This window comes from Macrobrachium rosenbergii, chromosome 3 (genome assembly GCF_040412425.1).
Source record: "Macrobrachium rosenbergii isolate ZJJX-2024 chromosome 3, ASM4041242v1, whole genome shotgun sequence".
Taxonomy (NCBI): Eukaryota; Metazoa; Arthropoda; class Malacostraca; order Decapoda; family Palaemonidae; genus Macrobrachium; species Macrobrachium rosenbergii.
Window position 1 is genome coordinate 54,920,500 of NC_089743.1, and position 24,600 is coordinate 54,945,099.

A 24,600-nucleotide genomic window follows, 5' to 3' on the forward strand; every position below is an offset into this window, starting at 1 on the left:
GCAAAATGAAGGTAAATGATTGAATATTATTAGAATGTAAGAATTTTAGCTTACAATTGTGTTTTTCGACCATTTCGGTCGAGTCAAATTTGACGAAGGTTGAAATTTTTGTAGTCGACGTGACGGTACGTCCACGGCACCCAACAGACAATTTTAGTCGACGTATGATACGTCCAGTCGGCGTTTAAGGGTTAATTGATGTAGGACTGGACAGGTCATTTCATATCAGTATACAGTATATAAGCAAGGGACACATAAGTCAGTATACCGTGATCATAGATACAACTTCAATTTTTGCAGAATTTCCTATTTACCACAAGATGCAAGATTATAAAGATGGTACTGTACCATACATCCACAAAAGCTACATTAAAACTGCTTACCTCTATCTGTTCACTAGGTTCTGACATGACTGGATGCATAGTAATCCCCATTGCCCTTCTGACAATTGGCACAGGGGCTAGGGCTCCAGGGTTAGCATGCTTTGCTACCATCTTCAGACCTTCTGTAACCTTCTCAACTGAAAAGAGAAAATAAAGAAAAATTAACCTAAAAATCTCATACCTCTGGCAAAACCAAACATTTTAGTCTGTACAAATTCCATCTAACTCACAAAATTAACTAACACCACCCTTGTTAGTGAAACAATGTAAACCATTTTTCTGGTGCTTAAAACTAAATAAGGGAAAGACCAACCATAAATTGGCTCAACATGTATCAGCTAGTGTAGTCACAACAATATTAGAATTTGTTACTACTTAACTAACTATAAAATACCTGTAACTTGTCTTCCTTTCAGTATCTTTGTTTACAGAAATATAAAAAATATATAAGTAAAAAATTTCTTAATGAAAAAATTAACAAATAACTAAGTTTTACTAATTACTCTTCATATTCTTTTTTCTACCATTATCAGTCAGATAAAAATTTTCTTATAGTATGTTTTGTACATAAAACCCATAGCCCTGAAGTACAAAGGAACAACTGAGAAAAAATTTAGTGTTAATTTAGTTTTCTCCAGAGATGAGAGATCCCTATAATGAGATAAACAACTGCATCTCTTACCCCTACACTCCCTCTCAGTAAAAAAAAAAGGGGGGAGCATAGGCCCAACTGGAGATGAATGAATGTTCAGTAACTGTTTGTACAAATAATCTCTGTATTAAAACAAAAGCACCCAGGTATGGGTGGATGTGCAGAGCAAAGAATGAATTGTCTGGATGGGGGTGCAAAAATTATCTCTGCGCACCCAGGCAAACTTGCTGAACATTGTACATGCACCGATTTGCTCAGTGACAATATCGTGCCTGATAAGCTTACTGATGACAAAGAGGGATGGGAAGAATGGGAAAATCAAGTGCATTGAGCATGGATGGTGAAAAATTCATAAACTACCTGTCTTGCTTTCTCATATGAGTTTACTGCCCTGTGTTGTATGGAGTGTTACCAGATCAATGCTACAGGGATATAAATGTTGTATTGAACAATCACTCAAGTTTTACTACACGTAGTCTTTTGGCATTACTGTTGTTTTTCAATTAGTATTTTATCATACACTGTGGATCTGGTACAGTGCAGTGCACACAGTTGGCTAATATACTACTAGTTACCATATGTACTGTACCAATAGAAAATGTAAATAACAGGGGAACCTATATACTGTGTTGTCATTTTCATGTTAACTTGCACACACATCCATACAGATATATGCACCATACATAGTTTTGGTAAGCTAGGCTACTGTGACAAAGTTCTTGAGTGACATTTTTCTTGCTATTATGTCATACTTTTTGGCTATTTTGTGTACAATTATACACTTATGAAAATAAAACCTAGAATAATTCTCCTGGATCTTCAAGCAAGAAAAGAACAACATCTAAACAAACTTCTTAGAACAATCCCGACATCCTCAGGATGACAGAGAACAAGAGTCTTGTCCAACAACACAACCTTCATCTCTTACCTTGATCCAAGGAGGCACTCATTTTGAGTCACTCTATTGTCTTGCCTTAAGGACTCAAAATGTGAACTTCTAGATGTTCCCACTGGAATGACCTTTGAACATGTATGTTTGCCATGTGATCTGGCATGTGAGAGGGGCTCCCTGTAAATCTTTCACATTATTCAACAGGGGTGCTGATCAACGTGAACATCAATTCCAGGGGCAAAGGGGACAGGTGCAATGCTGCATGGGGTAATCTGAATGTTCATTCACTTCCCACAGGCCTATTACGTCTGAATAGCTACTTAGTTGGCCAACTGAAAGGTATGATCCTGAGCTATAGCAGTCTTGATGGGTCTAACTAACCACTTGGGAGAATCAATTGTCCAAGGTAAACTCTCATGAGTTACTGTAAATAGCAAAGGCCTGAGAGTGAGGCAATATTTACTTCAGTTTTCCTTCAGCCAGGTGCAGAGATCAACCAGTAGGTACAATCACAACTCACCATACCTGTAATCAAAATGGCCTTGGACTCAACATTCTCCTTGAGGGACATAAAAGATTAGTTGGCTTGATCCCTTGAACTATCACTTTCATCTGGGCAGATTTATCAAACAGAAGAACATGACATTATGGAGACATGCTTTTTCTTCTGATACATGGACAAGCAATGCTGGGCACTATTCACTCTCTCTTTTTACCTTCTTCGGATATGATGAAAGAATCTCACTGGGCAAAGAAGGAAGCATGAATATGGAGGTTATAAAGCTGGGCAGGAAAATAATGTAGCAGTGCACTCTTTATTACTGGTCATCTGAACTTTGGTGACAAAATCAGTAAGAAAAGATTGGCCAACTAAAGACAAACCTCCATAGAAGCTGAGCATCCTACAGTGCTTGTAACTGTCACATGCCTTGAAAACATAATAGCTAATGGGAGACCCTTTGAACCAGCTTATAAGCAGCCTAGGTGAGACAAATGGCACTGAAAATACATGTTAATGTCATCCCATTTGTAAAGCATGCCACTGAGCTTCCTGGCTGTTGAGGCTAACTGCAATTAAGCTCATCTTCCCAGCATGAACATGAAGGAAACCTCTAGTCTCCTGGTCATTTCCCAGTTGAAGATTTCCATTGCCAGCTAATACAGAATTCTGTATTTCTTGTATGAATGACAAAAAATATCAAGAACCAGGAAAACTACAATCAACTGCATGAAGTCAAAATGCCTCTTCCTATCCCTTCCAATTAGGCCCTATTGTCTGCAAAAACCATAGGAAAATCTTCCTTATGGTGTGTTGAAGTAACTGTGAAAAGCAGTACTTCAAAAGCTCTCAAGAAAAGAGGAACACAGATTTTTAGTGTTCTGGGTCCTGCCTCCACTGGATTTCTGAATTAGACAATGGCAACACAGTAAACACATGGGAGAGTCAAGTTGGCCACTGCTTTTGTTGTGACAAAAAGGATACATTCTGGTTTAGCCCTGTGGTCCAAGGTAGATAGGTGTCCTATTAGAGACATCACCACTTGATCAGTCTGTATGTTCATCAGCATTGTTTTTCTCCCTACAAAATGTGCAATTGCCTTTGTTCAATTTTCACTCCCTTTTTCTTAGAAGCAACTGAAATGAATGCACTTGTCATCTAATAGCTTTCCAGTGAGCAGTTGTGTATACTGTGTGGGTGTGTGTGTGGGAAGGTCTTAACACGGTATCCCATCCCGAGTAAATCTCTCAACTGACTGCCCACAAAGCAGTAACACCTAACTCTCTCCCTGTCCATCATATATCAATCTCTCAACTGACTGTCCACAGAGCAGTGACACCTATCTCTCTCCCTATCCATCATATTCAATAAGGTAATTATTCTTTATAAGATTATTTAATTTTATTTTCTCTCCTTTGCTTGGATACGTTTATATTTGGACTTCATCTTACTTAGAAGTCTCTCTGTTTATTACCCCACTGAATATACTGACTGCTACTCATTTTATTGTCCTTTTTACTGTACAATTATATGCCAAAAAGATATGCAAGAAAATACCACCCATAAATGTTCCTAGTCATTCTTGAAGGTAACCCTCAACTGCTACATCAAGTCGCATTGTAAACCTAAAATAAGTGAATTAGTCTGTTGTTGTAGAGCATTCAAGTAGAACAACTATGACCTCAATCTGTAGTTGAACAACACCATAGGATTGTCTGATAGCAAGACATTTTACAAGAGGCCTTGGAGGCCACATTTCTAGTTAAGTAGTTGTAGGCCCTGCTATAATGGATGCAAACTATGACATAGCCATCAAGCTTCAACACAACCTACAAAGACATTTATTCAAGATGTCTCATCTGCAAGATGTCAACAAAGAATTAAACCAGTCTTCCCTTGCAGGTAAACATCTAGAACAGTGCAATAAGGTAATTGCCAGGGAACCTTTCGATCACACTCTTGAATGGGGAACAGCACTTGGTTGCCAAACAACTGAGACCTGGAGTATCCACAAGACCATAACCAACCATGCAGCCTACCACCTGAGCAGATAAAAAGATAATAAAGATTAAAACCCAAGAACACATTGATCATGGGTGGGCCTCACAGACTGAAAAGCTTCTCTGCTACTGTGGGGTATAGGGATCACTTCGTGCACAGTTCCTGACCCTGACAACTTAATTAATCAGCCAGGTTGGTCTAACCAGGAGAACCCTACAACCATGGGGAATGAGTATTTCCAGTGACAAGAGGTGACCCAGATTCCCTTGCCACATACAGAATAAAAATCTACTGCAGTTAAGGACAGAAACAGGTTACAGAGCCTGCCATGGCCCTTGCAGCGGTGTCGATTGTGTTTCTCTTCCATGAGAGAAAAACGTAGCCAAATACAGCAAAGAAAAACAAAAAAACACGAGAAAAACTCAATACACAACAGACATGAATAGTGTCTAACACTAACAAACAAACTGGGGAAGGACAAGGGTACTCAGCCAGCAGTACAGCCACACAAAGGAAGGAGAGTGATGTAATGCCTCCACACACAAGAATGGCCAAAGGAACCCTGGATGGCATCAGAGAGGACATTATGGGTAACTTCCTCTCTTCCCCCGTCTCCACCAGGACACCCTCCTTGTTAGTCAGTTCACAGGTGGTCCAACTCATGTGTTGAAGAATACTCCATATACGAAAGGCTGTATGTTGAAACGGTTTACTGATCGATCCTCCTTGAGTGGGACTATTGGCATCAAAGTGGAAATTTGTTAATACAGTACGGTGCTTTTTTTATGATTGCCTCTTCAGAAATTCACAACTGACTTTTTTATACTTGGTAACAATGTGCAAAGTATTTGTTACTATGGGAAAAGAATACTTTGCACATTTTTACTAAGAATACTTTGCATACTGTTACTAACTATAAAAATGTCAAGTGTGAATATCTGAAGAGACTATCACAAAACAACACTGTCAATAAAAAATTCCATTTTGGTTACGGCAGTCTAGCAATTATACAACAATTATACTTTTGTCAACTAATATTTTGACTGCATATATTTTTTTTATGATACCCCATTTTATTTAAAATCTTAAGAATAAAATATACAGTTCATTCAGAGGTCATATACAAGAGTCCTAATTACTATCTCACCAAAGAAAAACAACCTTCGGCCTCTAGGGAAAAAATTACACCTCAGATGCTTGGTAATAAGGTAACTGCTGTTTTGTGACTTTTATATTTTGAACTAATTGAATGTAATAATACTAAACAACCAGCCCTTACTTAGCAAGGAAACTGAGTTACACTATCCCCAACACTCAAGATACCATCTCAATGCATCTGTTAATCAAAATATCTATGCTTAATTAATTTTTTCATTCTCTGCATATGACATCACCAGAGCCTCAGGGATTGAAATTTTGTAGCCCTAAGTGGTTAAAATATCTTCCTTTATTTCCTGGCATTATAACAAATAATATTCACCTTTCTCTCTCATACATCTTTGAGAATGGTATCTAAGAAAGTAATTTCAACTCTTGCCAAACTGCACATCTAGGGATGTGACTTGAAGGCAATATTCCCTGCAGGTAATGAGAAACAGTTCGAGCTCTGCACATCCATTGGCATCTTTGCAATTTCATTCACTTTTCTGCCACTTTGTGCAATTTAGTACTTACACTGGAAAGGTGCAATAATGTGGGCAGGGAAAGTGTGAATGATTAAGAGCAATTTTTTTTTTCTCCCAACTTCAGGACTTGTCATGTTGTTATATTTCTGGTGGAATCTAACACTGAATTATGGATAATTATGACTGTCAGGTTTGCTGTGAAACAATGGGTTTTTACATTAAGCCAAATTTCATAATAAACTCACCACATATTGGAATGAGGATGGCTGAAAGAAAGCATTATGCAATCCAAAAGACATATGAAAGAATAATACAAACACGCCAGAATGAGGGAAGTGTCAACCAAATATAGAGTACAGGTTGACCATCACTAATCCGGCAATCAGTAGTCCGAAACAATCAGTAATCCGGCACAAATTTCGGCTAGAGTAATTTCTAATGTTTCCGCACTAATTTTCAAATTTCCCAGGTCGCTGTGCTTAACTTCGCTCGCCGCCGCCGATTTGGTGGCGCAGTGTGCTGCATCAACAAACTGGTAGCCTAGCCTACATTACACAGAACTCTATTCACATATTAACAGTATTATACAAACATCAACATAACGAATGTGCATCTTTTTCAGGATCTTTTAAAAAGGAATGCTTTACTACATTGTTTCCAATTGCGTATATTCTCATATTGTTTTTGTATTATAAATTGCAATCAATGTTTTGTTTTGGGAATCGATATCGCCGCATTTAACCAAGTTCAAAGAGCTTTTCTTGCTTCTAGTTAGCGTAAATGAATATGGATACTTTATTTATTTGGGACAAGGATATTTTTCGTTATACGAAGTGTTTTTAAGTCGAAATATAACTTAAATAGGTCTCGTTGTGAAATTAATTTAGCTATTTTTTCGTTAATATATGACGTTTGCGGGAATCGCGGCTGGCCGCTTTGGGGGCATGGTTTTTTTTTTTAGTAAAAAAAATCAAGATTCCGTTTGCTATTTTCTCTTGATTTCATCATAATACGAGCTTTACGTATTTATCTTTTATCGGTGTGAAAACAGTAGTAATTTGTATTCTTTCATGCCCAGTAGTTTTGATTAAAATACATTCTCTCCAGTTTTATTTACGGTCGATTTCATCCATGTTGCCGATGGATGATAATTTATAGTCATTAGCAGCTTGAATATTGTTTTCTCAGCTTCAGCTACAACTTGCAGCTTAAAATTACTGTAGCAGTATATTTCCCTGCCAATCTTTTCTCCAAAGCAAACAAGGGTATAGTGTAAAAAATATTTCAGTCCTTAACGTCATTTGTAACATAGCTACAGTAATTGTGTATTACCGTACGATGGTTGAAATACAAGCACAACAGTTGTTATCCGATACGATTATTAGCAAAACAACAGTTTCCCGTTCGGTTGTTTATGGCTGTACACATTTACGCAAGAGTATAACGTTACTAACAATACTTTTATCATTCTCTTTTACTTTTTTAACTAGCAGATGGAATAAAGAGATGGAGGAAAAGAAGTTGGTCTATTGTAAGTTGGTCTCTCTCGCTGCCTGCAGCGAAATCTAAAAATATTTCCTAAATATTTTCGTATCGGTATTAATTGCTAACCCCATCGTAAACTCGAAATATCGTAAGTCGAATTATCGTAACTCGAGCACTACCTGTATTTGATAATTGTCTTTTCTTTATTAACCAACTTGTAATAATTTATGGGATATTTTAATTCTAGGATGAGGTGCTTAGCTACTGTGTTTTGTGTATTCTAGCCTAATAAATGGCTAATCCGGCACCCTCTAGGTCCCAACGATGCCGGATTAGTGATGGTCAACCTGTATATGAGGATATAAACAGATTTAGAATGAAAGCAAAATTATTTGGCGTTAGTAAGAAATAATGAGGATTTGACCTTACAACTGGGGATCCCTCACCAACTAGGATAGCAGGATCATCATCACTAAATAAGAATATGGTCATTCTCTTCCATGTGCAACATAAAGGCTATCTAAGACAACCATATGCCTAATTCAATATACACATCTCTGAAAATATGTACAAATCAAAATGACGTTTTCAAAATAAAATTGATATTGTAATACTTACCTGAACACCTGAATTAGCCCTGGTCATTGACCAGCCCGAACTATATCCCCATAATTTTATCAGCAAAGTGGGTACTTAACTGTCAGCATTACCAACACTACAGGAAAAATCTTGTCAAATGAGTTACTTGAGGTACCGTTGACAATGCTGCTGCAAATACCGGCCGACATCCCCAATTGAGTCACTCACTATCAAAAATTGAAGTGGGGAGGAGGGTGGGAATCATTCAGGTGTTCAGGTAAGTATTACAATACCTAGTTTCATTATGAAAACTTCATATTGCAATACACTCCTTGAACACCTGAATTAGCCCTATTAACAAAATTTTAAAGGAGGTGGGATCAATCTAATTCAGCCCGACCTGTCAACAGAGAATAAGCAGGTAACTCATTATCAACCTACTATGTGTAAATGTATGTCACCATATCAATCAATGCTTTCGGTGAAGAGACATACTGGAGGGAGACCCATCTAGGTTGTGGCACGCCCCTTTTACAACCGCAGAGATGGTAGCTCACTGATCTGCTCTGCATAGGATATCTGTTTAGTAATACACTCACCATATCAATCAAAGCTCTCAGTGAAGAGACATGCTGGAAAGTACTTTGACTATCAGTCAGGTCAGTCCTGTCTTGGCCTCTCTCATGTATGGAGGGGAATGAAGCAGAGTGCTGAGCCGCTGATCCTCCAGATAAGGCCCGACGATTGAGGAGCAAAGAAGTATCTCAGCGCCGACGAAAGAGCCTAGCCTACAAGAGAATTTCCTTGGACTCTCATAAGGAAATTATCAAAGACTAAGATACTTAAAAACGTACTAAACCTAAGTTCATGTGATAATACTATTACTGCTGCCTAAGATTCTAAAGACTAAAAGGAATTCCTCTATCTTTAACCTAAGAACCTCCGCACTACGAGAATACCACCTCAGCTAAATGAACGCACCCTAGATGATGGAGTTAGCCGCTACGCACGGACTAAGAGAATAACTCTCCAATGAGGCGAACTGAAAGTCTCTTAAGTAAGAGGAAGCAAACATTGAGACGAACTTCCAAGTAGCCGCCTCCAGAATGGAAGACACTGAACAATTCCTTAGAAATGAAGATGAAGTGGCCATACTCCGAATACTATGCTCTTGGGGTAATACAGAGCTTGAAGACGACGAAGAACCCTGAGAAGCCTGGGAAATCATCTCCCTCGGAAAGTAACTAATCGCATTCTTTAACACTGGACGGGAAGGATTCCGCGGAGAGACGAGAAGTGTACACAGAAGCAGACGGAGTTTCTCAATCTTTAATAAATAGACTTTTAATGCTCGCACTGGACATAAGGACACCTCCGCTAGATCGCCAGTAACCAACTCTTGCCAATAAAGAACCCTAAACAAAGGAGGCAGAGGGTTAACCTCTGACTCCGACTTCACCACGAATTCTGGAAGAAGAGACCAATACATATCATTTCCCACCTAGGAAACCAGACTAGAAACTGCCTGAAGCTCGCTCACCTTTCTAGCTGTAGTTAAAGCCGTAAGAAAAAACACCTTCCTAATCAGTTGTCTTAACGTTAGAACTTTCGACAAATCCTGCGGAGGAGCCCAAGTCGGCAAGACAGGATGTTTAATCTTAAAGGAACGTAATAAATCATGGATGATCTTACTACTAGAAATTTTTGGGAAGATGGAAACTAAATGTACTGCTAAGTATTTAGCGGTAGCCAGCAATAGATAAATATGAAAGAACCTTGACTTTCCAAAGAAATAAAAGAATATCAGCTATTTTGGCTATGGAAGGTCTAGAGATGGAATGACCTTCCTTACGACACCAACTTCTATACACTGTCCAGCTGACCTGGTAAAGCCTACGGGTTGACTTTCCCAAGCTGAAAGAAAGCTGTCTAGACACAGCTTTAGAAAGTCCAGTCTGCCTAGCTGCTCGCTCGGCAGTCACCTTGCAACTAGGTTCAGCACGTGAGGGTTTGGATGATAATGGTGAAAAAGCGGTTGTCTGAGAAGATCTGCGTAGGAAGGAACATCAGAACTTCCCTAAGGAGCTTAGGAGTTCCGGAAACCAAGGGCAAACGGCCAACAAGGAGCTATCAGAGTCATAGATGTCTTGATGCTCTCCCGCAATTTCCCAATTACCTGATGAATGAGACCGAATGGTGGAAAGCATACACATGCATATGATTCCAATTTTGTAATGTCACAATGGTGTCTATCAACATGGGGTCCACCACTGGTGACAAATAAACCAGAAGACGATGGTTTAATCTCATCACGAAAAAGTCCACAGATGCTGGCAACTTCCGGAGAACCTGACATACTACTTCCTGAGCCAAAGTCCACTCTCCCCCAAAATACCTGACGAAAGCGACTTAACGAATCGGCCAGTATGTTGAGACTCCTCAATACAAGTTGGGGGAAGAAGACACTTTCCATTCTTCGCACCTACTCAGGACTCTATGTGTTATAATATTGAGTTCTGTTGATCTTGATCCCCCTCCCCCGAGTTTTTCAGATACGACACGGATTTAAGTTGTCACAAAACAGAGCCACTACTCTGCTGCACACTAGGACTGAAAAACACCTGAGGGTTTCCTTTACAGCCCTAAGTTCCCGAAGATTACTGACTCCTCTCGTTCCCAATCCCTCCAGAGGCCTGAAGGCTGGGTTTCCTCCACGGTTCCTCCCCAACCTTGACCTGAGGCATGTGAGTACAGATGAACATGGGAAGAGGGGAGTCGACAGACCTTCCGGGTGTCAGATTCACTTCTTCTGAACACCACAGAAGAACTGACAGGCAAGAATCATTCCAGACTATAACTGTGTTCTCGTTGTGGAAGTCCCAGCGATTCCTGAGACATGCCTGAAGAGAAACGCATCCGGAGACGAGACCCTGGAATTACAAGAGAGAGAGAGAAGACATTCTCTTTAAGAGGCTTCTCCAAACTGGTACTGGCTGTTCCCTGTTGGACAGGAACACCTCTACTTCCTGAAGGACCGACTGGATCCTCTCCAAGGTTGGGAAAAAAAAATCCATAAAGGAAGAGAGGGAATCCTCATCCCTGAAAGGTTATAGATTGTGTTGGGACCAGGCAACTCTTGTCAAAGATTAGACAAATTCCTAGTATCTTGCATAGATTCAATAAGAAGTCCCTCGCCCTTACTAACTCCTCTAAAGAGGGGGCAAGGATCAGCCAAGGGCTAAGATACTTCAACATTCTGTACCCTCGAAGAGGCATAATTGCCGACACCAGAGACATGAGTTAGAAGCAACAAAATTCATCATACTGGCCACATCACCTGAACCCTGAGCAGCCACACGAATCATAGCCTCCTGTGACGCTATCACTGACGACGACGACACGAAATTGACCAAGGAGGAGATATCCTCCTCTCTAAAAAGACTGTTGCAGAGCGCAAAAAGGCGCCCTTAACAGAACCCTCATATGTATGTCTGGATAGTGAGGCAGAAGATGATTCAAAAAGAAGTCCCTCCTCTTCTTGCCAAAGAACGTTGTACAGCCAGCCGAAATGTTAGTCTGGTATGCCAACCCCATCGAAACCGAAGTGATGAGGTTGTCAAACAGTACAGGATCGGAGGGAGTATATCCAACTTGTTTGAGAAAACTCCATCAACCCAGACAACATCCACAAAGAGTGGGACAAGGCCTCAGACTGGCTGCGAAAAGTTTCCTCCAAAATACCAGCCTCACGAGATGTAACCGCTACCAAACGATTCGACGAAGGAACCCGAGAGAGAAGAGCCTCAACAGATTCATTGAGAGGAACTCTAACACCAGCAGAAGGGTTACCCGCTACCCTACAGAACCCCTTCCGATTAGGAAGCAAGGTTGAATCCTGTCTACTCGACCCCATAAGAGAAGGTAACCTAGAGTCCGCCTCCCTCAATACCCACCCAACTCGGCCAAACCAGACCGGTTTACTTGATGTTTGGGAGACTACTGGTTGAGTTGCATACATCGATTCAAACATGCTTGGTTTGGTTGTGTAGGTTCCTCAGGAGCATTCTCTATCAGACTGGTCCGACCGAACTGGGACAGGAAAAGAGACAGACTGACCACCCGCACAGCTGCACCAGATAACCCGGAACTCGCTCCACCAGGATGTGTGAGACCAACACCTGACATACCTGACCTCATCATACCTGAGCCAACCGTAACCCGGTTGCGCAAACCTTGTACCGACTAAAGCCGATAACAAAACTCTTGAGTCAGTCGCACTCGACTGCAAAAACCCCGCACCACCCAGCGACGATGACATAACACCTGGGCCCACCACAACTGGGCGACAAACGCCCACCCCTGTGAGCGGAGAAGCCACAACACCCGACCCACCCAACACCAGATGAATCAACGCTGCACCAGAACGGGTATCCGGAGCTGAAATCACAATGATTAATGGAGAGAGAGGAAAAACCCAACACACATTGAACACCTTACGAGGAACAGAAATAGCCGCAGGAAAAGTTGAGATAGAAGTAGAGAGAGAGAAAGGAAAGCAGCCACAATCGGAACAACCACTTGAGCACCTACTGCTGACGTTGGACAGGTGGAGAACATACCAACTGGTCCAGTACTCAATGGTGTTTCTCAGGACAAGCTATGAGCTGCGGAACCAATGAGGACCAAAGAAGGAAAATCACCAGCTACCCTAGTGAAAAGGAGAGGCGGAGGACACCATCGGTACTGATACACTCAACGATGATGCAGGCGAAACGCCAGATGCCATAGCATCAGCAAGAACCACCGTGGATACATTACGTTTTAAACCCAGTAAAGGAAGAAAATACAGAGTTACGGAAGACTCCGCAACCCTCTGTGAAGCAACTAGACCAGAAGCCTGAGAAAACTACAGGACCCGTGTAAGGTACCAAAGAAGACAGCCCTGCCAAAGAAGGCGAGAGCACAAAAAAGTTCTTAATTTAGCAACACAAAATAGCTGCCCACGAAATTTTGCATCGTGAGAATAGCAGCTGTTGTGATGCCAGAAGACTGATATTTAGGAATTAGGAAGTGCTTTGCCAGGAATTTATTGCATGTGTTAGACATGAACAGCTAGCTAAGTGTTGTTAAAAAACAGTTACAGCAGAGGAAGTGTACAATTCCTGTGTTAGTGAAGTGTAGTTCGAAAAATTTGTCTTTGTTAAAATACGTGTGACATCAACATCTAGCAGTTCGGCATATGCGCCTGCCATCATCTTACTCCCACAATTCAAAGACCGTCATACCCAGTTCAGATTTACAGCAATGAAAATTCTTTGCTCTGCTGACTTAATGGCAAAGAAAACAGGATGAGCCAGAGCAGACTCTGAAGAGAGACCCAATAAAGAAGATTTGTGTAAAGACATTGGAAGAAGGCTTAGAAGAAATCGGGAAAAAAGGAAAACTCAGAAGCAGCAGAAGAGGCCATAGTTCTTTTTTCTGAGAAAGAAAACTAGACCGACTCTGTTCCCCCTTGATAATCTTGACAGACATCACTAGCAAACTCAGGAAAATTCTTCAAGACATGATCATGAATAATGGAAAACCCAAAATTGAAAACATGCCTAACTAGTAACCTATAACCCTGTGACAAACCCAACAATTCTGCATTATACTGAGCCAAACTGAAAACCCTATCACCAGAATTACCACCACCGCAAGACGAACCAAACTCATCGACCGAAGGAAAAGGAACCTTCGAGGACAAAGGAGCATTTTCCAACACTACAGAACCCAACAAACCCGAAACCACATCCGAACGATGAACCACGGACTTAGAAACCTTCTGCTGTAAAGAACTCGAAGCAGGAAATAAAACCGAAGATGGATCCAAGACGAAGCCGTCACACTAGAAACCCCAACTGAACCCGAACCCGAAGAAGACTGCACCTTCCACTTCTCTTCCTGAACACTTCCTAACCTATTTTCCCTACTCGTCTGTGTCTTACCTAACTCTGCATCAACCTCAGAACTTACACCTTGAGTGGGAAGGGGGGAATCTGCTGCCAACACAGCCTGCTCCGCACCGGGGGGGCCGCCATGAGGCTTGCTGTTCTCCATGCCCCCCGGCGCCCATTAGGGCTGGTTCTGGAACAGACAGGGAGGCTGAAAAAGAATGATTAGAATCAACTACGCTACTGCTATCACTATCTCTATTCTCTGTTAACTTACTCATCAGGCTAGAAATAGGCTAGACATACTGGATGATAAACTGTCCTCTAACTTCTTGAATAACTCTGAATCTAACACTTCCTTATCAACTGATTGTAACCCTACAGCTGATCCTGGCTTACGCTTACTCTTCGAGGCAAAGGATTTTCTGTTTCAAATAATCCTCCATTTGATCTACTGACCAAGACCTATACTCATCACATCTCTGACTGATACTACACTGAACCTTCCTACATAAAATACAAACAGAATGTCGATTGTGTTTGAGGGTACTCATCCTATGTTTGCCAGATGTGCAGGACCGATGAGCAGCAGCATCTCCAGTAGAAGCCTCGGTCATCGAAGATGTAGACGAAGTGGAAGCAGCGGCACTAGCAGACGGCATCATCTTCTTGTATGACTTGTCCAATGGAGTCCAAAGTACTGATCCAGCAGACGGCAACATCATCTTGTATGACTTGTCCCATGGAGTCCAAAGTACTGATCCAAAGTTAAAACCGGGAAAGAAGTTCCAAATCCAGTCAATAAAGTATAAATCCAGGAAAAAAGGTGTTGAAAACAGTCCAAAATCGTATCTGATGTCCAAATTCTTTAAATGGAGGTCAGGCTAAATGGCCAAAAGTTCGCCTGATGTGGGACACACCCACACAGCATGGCGAACAAATAAAATTGGGGATGTCGGCCTCTGTCGGCTGGTATTTGCAGCAGCGTTGCCAACGGTGCCTCAGGTAACTCATTTGACAAGATTTTTCCTGTAGCGTTAGTAACACTGACAGTTAATTACCCACTTTGTGGGTAAAATTATGGGTATATAGTTCAGGCTGGTCAGTGACCAGGCCTAATTCAGGTGTTCAGGGAGTGTACAGGCAGTCCCTGGTTTACGACGGTTCCGGCTTACGACGTTCCGAGGTTACGACGCTTTTCAAATATATTCATCTGAAATTATTTCCCAGCTTACGATGCATGTTCCGGGGTTACGACGCGTCGTACGCCGATCCGACGGAAGAAATATGGCCCCAAAACGGCAGAATAATCATAATTTGAAGGTTTTTTTGATGTAAAACTCAATAATAATGCAGTTTACATCGTTTTCAATGCACCCAGAGCATTAAAAGTAAGGTTTTCTTATGATTTTTGACGATTTTCGGCGATTTTCTGGCTTACGACGATTTTCGGGTTACGATGCGGCGCAAGAACGGAACCCCCGTCGTAAACTGGGGACCGCCTGTATTGCAATATCAAATATATTAAATTTCATTTAAAACTGCTATCTCAATATCAAAAAGAAATATTATAAGTTCAGTACTAACCAAGCTTCAGCTCTTGCGTTGATGGTTGAGCAATATTGTTAAGGTTAGTGGGCAAGGGCCGTGAGAGACGATCCTTCTGCTCTTTTGCAAGACTTTCCAGAAGATTAGCATTCTCTTCTAATTGTGAGTTGATCATGGTTTCTCGTTTCTGGCGATCCTCTGCAAAGAAGACAACAAAAGAATAAAACAAATATCATAAAGGGAAAACGGTTCTTCTCAGACTAACATTAGCCATGTTAAATTTGGTACTAACATTCTTCTGACAATACAAGTTTTATAACAAACACCGAGCAATTATACAATCTCTTCATTATGACAAAAATCAGATTATGATCACATTCAGTCAATCCTATGAAAATTAGAAATTTGTAACACACTGGCCTGCTCAAATGCCTCACCTAATAATGGAAAATATAGAAAAAATAAAGTAAATAAACTAAATTAAATAAAAAATACATAACCCATGACCACGATATAAATTACAAACATTATGAAAACAGAATTAACAATTATATATTTGGGACCAGGTCATAGCCAGACCACAGAAAATCCTGGCTGACAGAAATCACCCCTGAAAAACCCCCAATGTAAACAGTCTTGCTAGCTCATTCCAAATACATACTGCTGAGTTATCAACAGTAGTACAAAGCTCATGAAAAATCACTGTAATTCATTAGGTTTAGTTCCTTAGCAAAATTCTGGCCTGCTCCACAAGCATCTCTCCGGAAATGCTTACACCTCTTTATAAGCGCACTGTCAAATTCTGATCTCGCACCTTTCACTGTTTTTCGGCACTTCAAACTTTTCTGGCTTCCATTTTCAGCCGAAACCTAAATCTCTGCTGTTTTGGTTTCCTTAAACCTGAACATGTATGTGTGTGTGTGTGTGTGTGTGTGTGTGTGTGTGTGTGTGTGTGTGTTTGAGAGAGAGAGAGAGAGAGAGAGAGAGAGAGAGAGAGAGAGAGAGAGAGAGAGAAACTTCTGGCCTAGGTTGTTACAACGACAGATTTCCATTTGCAAAAGTCACATAATACAGTTGTAATAAGAATAATGATAATTTTAGTAAAACTGTTGTTTTTTGTACTGTATGCAGTTACAGTATATTTCATGCATATTATTGTATCATAATTTATGAACATAGTAACCACATGCCATTTGCATTCTGCTAATGTTTATTCTTAAAATCATCAGCTGATTGCATTTTACCAATGTCATCTCAGCCATTAGCTGCTAATTGAAATGTGTTTCGGAGATTCGTTTTATATGTAAATTATCAAAACACAATTTAAAAGCAACTTCTTTTGTCTATAAACGCAGTAAATTGAATGAAGTAAAGCTGTGATTTTGCCAGCAACGGATGTTGCTTTTGGCTCTTTCAAAACGTTTTCTGGCGTGCACATTATTTGTTTCCTCTACCACAGATACAACTGTAAATTTGGTGGCAACTTTCTTAACACTTGAGTGAAGGATGAATAAAGATTTATTTTATTCTTATTTATGGGAGTCACAGTTGAAAATTAGCAAATTGACATCTGTAACATAATCCTTAATAAAAGTGTGTTAGTTACGGTAACTGACATCAGCACGCGGCTGTTTCTTGATTCGACTGTTTATGCCAGTACTTGCTGTTGTTTATGCCAGTGTCTTGCACACAGCAGTAAGTGGCTGTTAATTATGAGAAATACGTAGTGCTGAATTCTCAGACACGTCACAATGTTGGTAAGCCTGATTTAATGTATGAAGATTTGCATTTAACCTAATGAACTTTGACTTCTAGGCCTATTTATTAGTTAAAAGCTAACTCGGATATAATATACATTATTAATGGTATCTATTGAAACAGACAGACACAGAAAGCCTAGCATAAGTAACACTGAAAATGCATCTTCCACTATACACAATGAATATGATGAAATCAAATTTTTTGGACAAAATTTTAATGATCGCATGAGACACGAGTATATATGCAAATTACGGTTCTTTTGTATGCTTGTACTTTTTAGTTTCAGAGAATGTTTTCAGTGGAAATAAGCTGTGCTTGTGTATTTACGGAGCAAGCTTCAGTTCTGAAATCGGAAATAATTTAAAAAATGAAACGTGGCGCCACCCTCTTAGATGCTTAGCCCTTTCATGCCCAAATGACGTAATGGTACGTAAAATTGCCCTGCTCCCCTTCCTACTCGACTGACGTACCGCTACGTAAAATTTACAGAAATTTTTCATACGTGTGTTAGGAGTATATTTTTTTTCATTTGGGCAGTTAGTGGTTTCCATAGGCTAAAGCATACCTTGGACCGTGTAACTCAAGCATCAATACGCCAGCCAAGCAGTTCCTGTACTGCGCATGTGCAAATCCCTGGCATAGTAAATTTCTCACGATGAAATCAGCTGACTCTACCCTCGCTTCTCTCTCGTATCTTACATCTTTTTTTTACATTGTTTACAAAATGTGGGATTACATTATTGGAAACACTGTTTGGTATCCTCTTTTTCTATAAATTTTTTAGTTCCTATACCGCGCATGCGCAAATCCCTGGCGTAGTAAAATTCTCACAATGAAATCAGCTGATCCTACCCTCGCTTCTCTCTCATATCTTACATTTTTTTTTTTTTACATTTTTTATAAAATGTGGGATTTCTATGTGGGATTATATTATTGGAAACACTGTTTCGTACCCTCTTTTTCTATAAATTTTTCACCAACTGTACTTATTTGTTTTTCACTCTTTTATATGTCGATATTTAGAGAATTTTGTGGGCTTTCTCATAAAAAAATTCATTCGCCTCACTGTTATAGTTTTAGAACTACGAACGATAATGTTGACAACAGTAACATTTTTTAGTTTCGATCAACTTATAACGTCAAAATGAAACTGTTGCCTGTACCAAAACCATTTTTCTTGATGCTCACTGTATTCCTCAACCTTTACTCTACATTTTCGTATATTTACAAAGTAATTCCTATGAAAAATAACTGAGATAGAGCTCTTCAAAAAGAATAACTTTCTAGAGCTAATTCTCACTGTACACTGGGCAGTGCGCTCTGTTTCTTACCCTCTTTTCTATAAATTTTTCACCAACTGTACTTATTCGTTTTTCATTATTTTATATATCGATATTTAGAGAATTTTGTTGGCTTTCTCATGAAAAATAATTCATTCGCCTAACTGTTATAGTTTTTGAGCTACAAACGATAATGTTGACAACAGTAACTTTTTTTTGTTTTGATCAACTTATAACGTCAAAATGGAACTGTTGCCGTTACCAAAACCATCTTTCTTGACACTCAATGTATTCCTCAACCTTTCCTCTAAATTTTCGAATATTTACAAAGTAACTCCTATGAAAAATAACCGAGATAGAGCTCTTAAAAAAAATAACTTTCTAGCGCTAATTCTCACCGTACACTGGGCAGTGCACTCTGTTTCTTACCCTCTTTTCTATCAATTTTTTCACCAACTGTACTTATTCAATTTTCATTATTTTATATATCAATATTTGGAGAATTTTGTTGGCTTTCTCATAAAAAAAATTCATTTGCCTGACTTTCATAGAAATAACTCAAATTTTTTCGTATTTAAGGGGCTGGGACTCTTATTCTGCCAATCCACCATAAAATATAAGCATTGAGAAAAAAAGGACAGCAAAATGAATGTTGTTGGCATAAAATTTCTATTTTTGCTGAATTTTCTAAATAATTATTTTTTCGCACTGTCCGATCTCTGGTAGGCACGGTGCTCAAACTATACAGATGCGAAAGTGTTAAGAAATAATGGTGGCTGATTAAAAAAAATCCCGGAATATGGGAGTTCCTGGACTACAAATGACGGATTTTCAAGGTCAAACTGCATCCACGCTGAGGAATATTTTAAAAATACATTTTCATTGTTGCTCAAGGCCTTATTCTTTAATCTCCATCATGTAATTCAAGCTATAGCCGATTCACTTAAGGTAGATTCTTGAGCCTATGGGACGTTTGTTTGGCGGCCTCTGATTGGCTGGTATTGGGAGGTATGCAGCTCGCTCACTGTTTCATTTTAATGTCTGTAGCTCATAAAACTTGAAATATTTTTATATTTCTTCATTTATCTCACGTTTTACACAAGATAGGAAAGTTTTGGTCATACCAAAGGTTTCGGTATTAATTGTGCAACTAAACCGTGATTTCCTGAAATCAGTAAGATAAAACACAAAGGAATTACAACGAGTAAAAGTGAAGAGAGAAACATTTCATTCTTTATACCTGTTTTTACATATCGTCGGATTTTGCATCATTCATGCGATCAAGATAAAATAAAACTTGTGTTTTCATACAATAAATTCACCCTGAATACGGTGGTGCTTTCAGATTTTAGATGCGTGTGATATGTGAAGAGAAAATGAAGAATATGTCGTTTTATGTTGCATCCGTACTTGACTCAGTTTGAATAGTGCCGAGAGACGGTGGTCTGCAGACTGCGAAACACCTTTGGATGTCGTTGGTCTTCTCAGCAAGAGCGTCCAGGTGCCGTTGACAGTTGCCAGTTAGCGATATGAGAAGTTTGCAGTTTCAACAATATTTACCGCATTATTATGTCATTATACATTTTCTGTAAATAAATGCATAGAATTCCCATTATGACTGTCGAACACTCTCACTCCAATATCATATATGTCCGTATGATTGGACTATGGACATATCTGATAAGGAAAAATGAAAAATCAAATGGATGCATCTGTATGATTTTTCATTCTTTTTGTTTCAATTGGTAATGACATGATTATATGTATGATTTTCCATTAATTTTTTTTTAATGGTAATGACATAACAAAATATGTAAGATTTTCTTTTATTTTTGTTCATATAGATAGCCTAATGACACTGTCAATGTAAGCTTACTGTATATGATTTTATTTTGTTTTATGACATAATACATCAGTATGCATTTCCATTCTTTTTGTTTAAATATATAAAGCTATAAAAGTCTTCTGATTCGTCTCATTATCCTACATGCGCTATATAGTGATGCAGGGGTGTGGGAACATTTACGGGAATTACACTTACTCAGATATGTTCAGACACACGGACATATATGATATTGGAGTGAGAGTGTTCGACAGTCATAATGGGAATTCTATGCATGTATTTACAGAAAGTTTAATGACATAATAATACGGTAAATATTGTCGAAACTGCAAACTTCTCATATCACTAATTGGCAACTGTCAACGGTGCCTCAAAGATCTCGCTGTTTGCAGACCACCGTCTCTCGGCACTATTCAAACTGAGTCAAGTACGGATGCAACATAATACGACATATTCTTCATTTTCTCTTCACATATCACACGCATCTAAAGTCTGAAAGCACCACCGTATTCAGGGTGAATTTATTGTATGAAAACACAAGTTTTATTTTATCTTGATCGCATGAGTGATGCAAAATCCGACGATATGTAAAAACAGGTATAAAGAATGAAATGCTTCTCTCTTCACTTTTACTCGTTGTAATTCCTTTGTGTTTTATCTTACTGATTTCAGGAAATCACGATTTAGTTGTACAATTAATACTGAATCCCATGGTATGACTAAAACTTTCCTATCTTGTGTAAAACGTGAGATAAATGAAGAAATATAAACATATTTCAAGTTTCTGAGCTACAGACATTAAAATGAAACAGTGAGCGAGCTGCATACCTCCCAGTACCAGCCAATCAGAGGCCGCCAAACAAACGTCTCATAGGCCCAAGAATCTACCTTAAGTGAATCGGCTATAGTACATGCATATATATTTGATAAATTGTCACAAAGTGCATGTTTTATAATAAAAAAAAAATATATGAAATTTTAGTGCAAAGTATTCCAACTTATTTAGCCTTACTTGCAATGCTGAATTCACTAGACACACAACTTCCAAAGTTGTGAACACTGAAGATAAAGAATAGCTACAAAATCAACACTGAGAGTCAATATACATAAGCACACCTGTCACCTGTTGGTAGGTTGAAACAGCCTCATTCTATTCTTTTGTGTCTTACATAAAAGATCTAGAACCAAGGGACTAGGATTGCACTTCTTTATGACTAATGGGTTTGTGTGTGAAATTTTTCTTCTTGGATTGCACTTCTTTATGACTGATAGGTTTTTGTGTGAAATTTTCCTTAATTTTATCAAATCTACAATTCCATACAAATTCATCAATCATAATTGGCACAAATTGCTATTTGGTGGGAGGCTGAAACAAAATGATCTCAAGCTACAGTGATATTCCAATTGGTCTAGTATAACTTTGGGACAGAGATGGGTCAAGAGACAAGTGTCTTAGAGCAACTTATACACAAAGCAATGGTTTGTATAAAAAATATTTTGATACATGCTCAAAACAAGAACTGTCCACTCTAGTGAGACATAGCTGGTTATGGCTTCAAAACACAATATTAAAATGAAGAGGAGGTGGAAGAAGAATCTACCACTTCTTTCACTACCGATAAAACATGCCAAGCAGCAATTTATGGTCCTGCCAAGTTCATGTAATAAACCTTTATGAACATCTTGTAGGTAGAACTGTGTAAAGATAGACAGACACTTCCATTTCACTGCCCTTACGATAACTGAAATCTCAAAATTCCTTTCAAATATAACAAAAGTTAATTCCTTTCAAATATAACAAGTTAAGAGGGACCTGATACATAATGCTGCAAGTGGCAGGGGCCTGTGCCAAAGTTTGGCTTTGTAGTAGCATCATTCTATGAAATTTACAACAGGGTTTCCCATGTGAGACATGACGACCAATATGGAATGTATCAATATAGTCAAGTAGATCCAAATACTGGTGCTTTACAGCATGCCCTGTTGTTTCAAGGCAGACAGAGGGAGTTGCATCCACTGACTACTGAAAATAGTTTGCTCTATTGTGATGACTTACACCAGCATCTGGCCAGACCTACATGAATACACCTTATACAGGCAGTCCCCAGTTATTGGTGGGCTTGGTTATCAACGATTCAGTTTTTTGGTGCTTGTATAGCAAGGAAAATAGGCGATTTTTGGCATTTATTAGCGCTGATAAGTGCCAAAAATGGGCTGAAAATCACCAATTTTCGGTTATTGGTGATTTTCACTTACTGTCACGCCGTTGGAATGGAAACTCCACCGATAACTGGGGACTGCCTGTAAACCACTGGACAGAAGATAGAGAGAAGAAAAGAGGTCACCTTCCACTCAATTGACTTCACCAAAATAAAAGTTAGCCAGAATGCTGTTCTGTCCTCGTGGAGCTCAAATAGTTACATAATTTGTCATGCAACCAACAAACATCCCAAGGAGAAAGTATCCTAGGATCTGTGGGGGACATCCTTGAAATGGAAGGGAGAAAAGGTATTCTGGCAACACCAGACAACTGCCATTAATACCAAGGATGGAGCATTGTTCCCATATTGCCTAAGTATGCAGCTGTTAAACCTTGCCAAATGACCTGCTGAAGCCAGTACAAGATGGTATTCCTGGACAATAATTTCTTGTGCCTGCCATCACTACCATAAGTTGTCAACAATCAAGCCTGAACTGTTGAATCCTCTGCAAGTAGTATTAGAAAAATCACTGGAAACACCATAATCTTGTCATGACTATAACTTAAAAAGACTTGGAGGATGGGATAGAAAAACTCTAGACTGCCTCATTAGGGATTGATAAGTTCTGACTCGTGACCATGAACTTAAACAATATGATAAATAAGAGGGGTCCCAACCCTCAGAGTGTCACTCCTAAGTAGGAGAGACCGTGCAGTTCGCCTACTCTTTTCATTTGTGCTATGGCTACCAAAAGACAGCCATGAGCATGACATTCCTGCAGCCTTTTCAAAGCCTCCTCAGGGGTTCATATAGTGCCTGAATGTGACTGTGGAGTACAACTGGAGACCTGGGAAAGGGTTAAGCAGTAGCTCTATACTGCAGAAAAGAGGAGCTTGTCTCAGAGAACTTAACTGAGAAATTCACAAGCTGCAGTACAGTGGCTCAGACCGGAGAGAGACCACTCTCATGGCACCAACAACATAAGATGGCCCACTTTGTCAAAAGCTGTGTCCTTACTGACAGCACCTCATATCTTTTGTGCAGCTCTTTGAGAAAATCCTCTCTCTCCCAGTTGCTGGATAGTCTCCAGGTATGGAGTGCAAGCAACTCCATAGACTGATAGTACCTAATCAGATGTGGCTGTTGAACCAATGTAGGCCATGGGGATGACTTTCTCAAGGCTGGTCACCATCTGGTCTGCTCATTCCCTCCTCAGACTCAGCAGGGGTAGAGCAGACAGAAAACATTTTGGCAGTGAAAGTATGGTTCACGGCAGGGGATTGTTATTGAAAGCTTTAGGGAGAAGGGAGCAGTGTACTATTCTCAGAGGACACCAACAAGGCCTTTTTCAGCTTCTTCCTCTTGAAACCTTACTTCATCCATTGGGCAGGTAACCAAGAAAGACACTTGAAGGAAATCAAGTAAGGAGTGCTTTCCTGTCCTCTGCAAACAGAACAAATTGAATGACAGTTAACATCTGACAGTCACATAATTGTTCCACACACACACTGACACACCCATAACACCTACGCTGTTATACTTTTTGTACAAAAGAGCCAGGTACTATCTTTCATACAACAAAAACCATAGCCAAAATACAAGCCAAAGTCATCAACAGGAAGACAAAATGTGGGTAAAACTTCTTCGATAACAGCAGCCATGTTTATAATTCAGTATGTTGATAGAACTGGAGCTGAAGTAATGCCCCTACTCATATACCATTTGCTAATACCTACCTTGTTACCGTGCTTCGCTGAGAGGACCAGCTTTTCTTGAAGGTATATTCATATAAAGAACTTCAAGTTTGTATTTTAGTAAGAAGAGATGACCTAAGTCCTAATTTTCACAGTCTCCTTTAGTGTAAACCATGGATGTTTACTTTACTTCGATCAGGCTTTCCATGACACCATACATCACT

The 24,600-nt window shown here is 39.5% G+C and overlaps 1 protein-coding gene across 6 annotated transcripts in view; it reads right to left on the minus strand.

Moving 5' to 3' along the window:
• LOC136855870 (bromodomain-containing protein 7-like) overlaps positions 1-24,600 on the minus strand; it is a 220,400-nt gene that overhangs the window by 16,308 nt on the left and 179,492 nt on the right. For all 6 annotated transcript variants that reach the window (XM_067133269.1, XM_067133302.1, XM_067133285.1 and 3 more), the window contains exons 15-16: positions 15,637-15,795; positions 384-520 (exon numbers count right to left, since the gene is read on the minus strand). In XM_067133269.1, the coding sequence (XP_066989370.1) occupies positions 384-520; positions 15,637-15,795 (296 nt within the window). The remainder of the gene's footprint in view (positions 1-383; positions 521-15,636; positions 15,796-24,600) is intronic.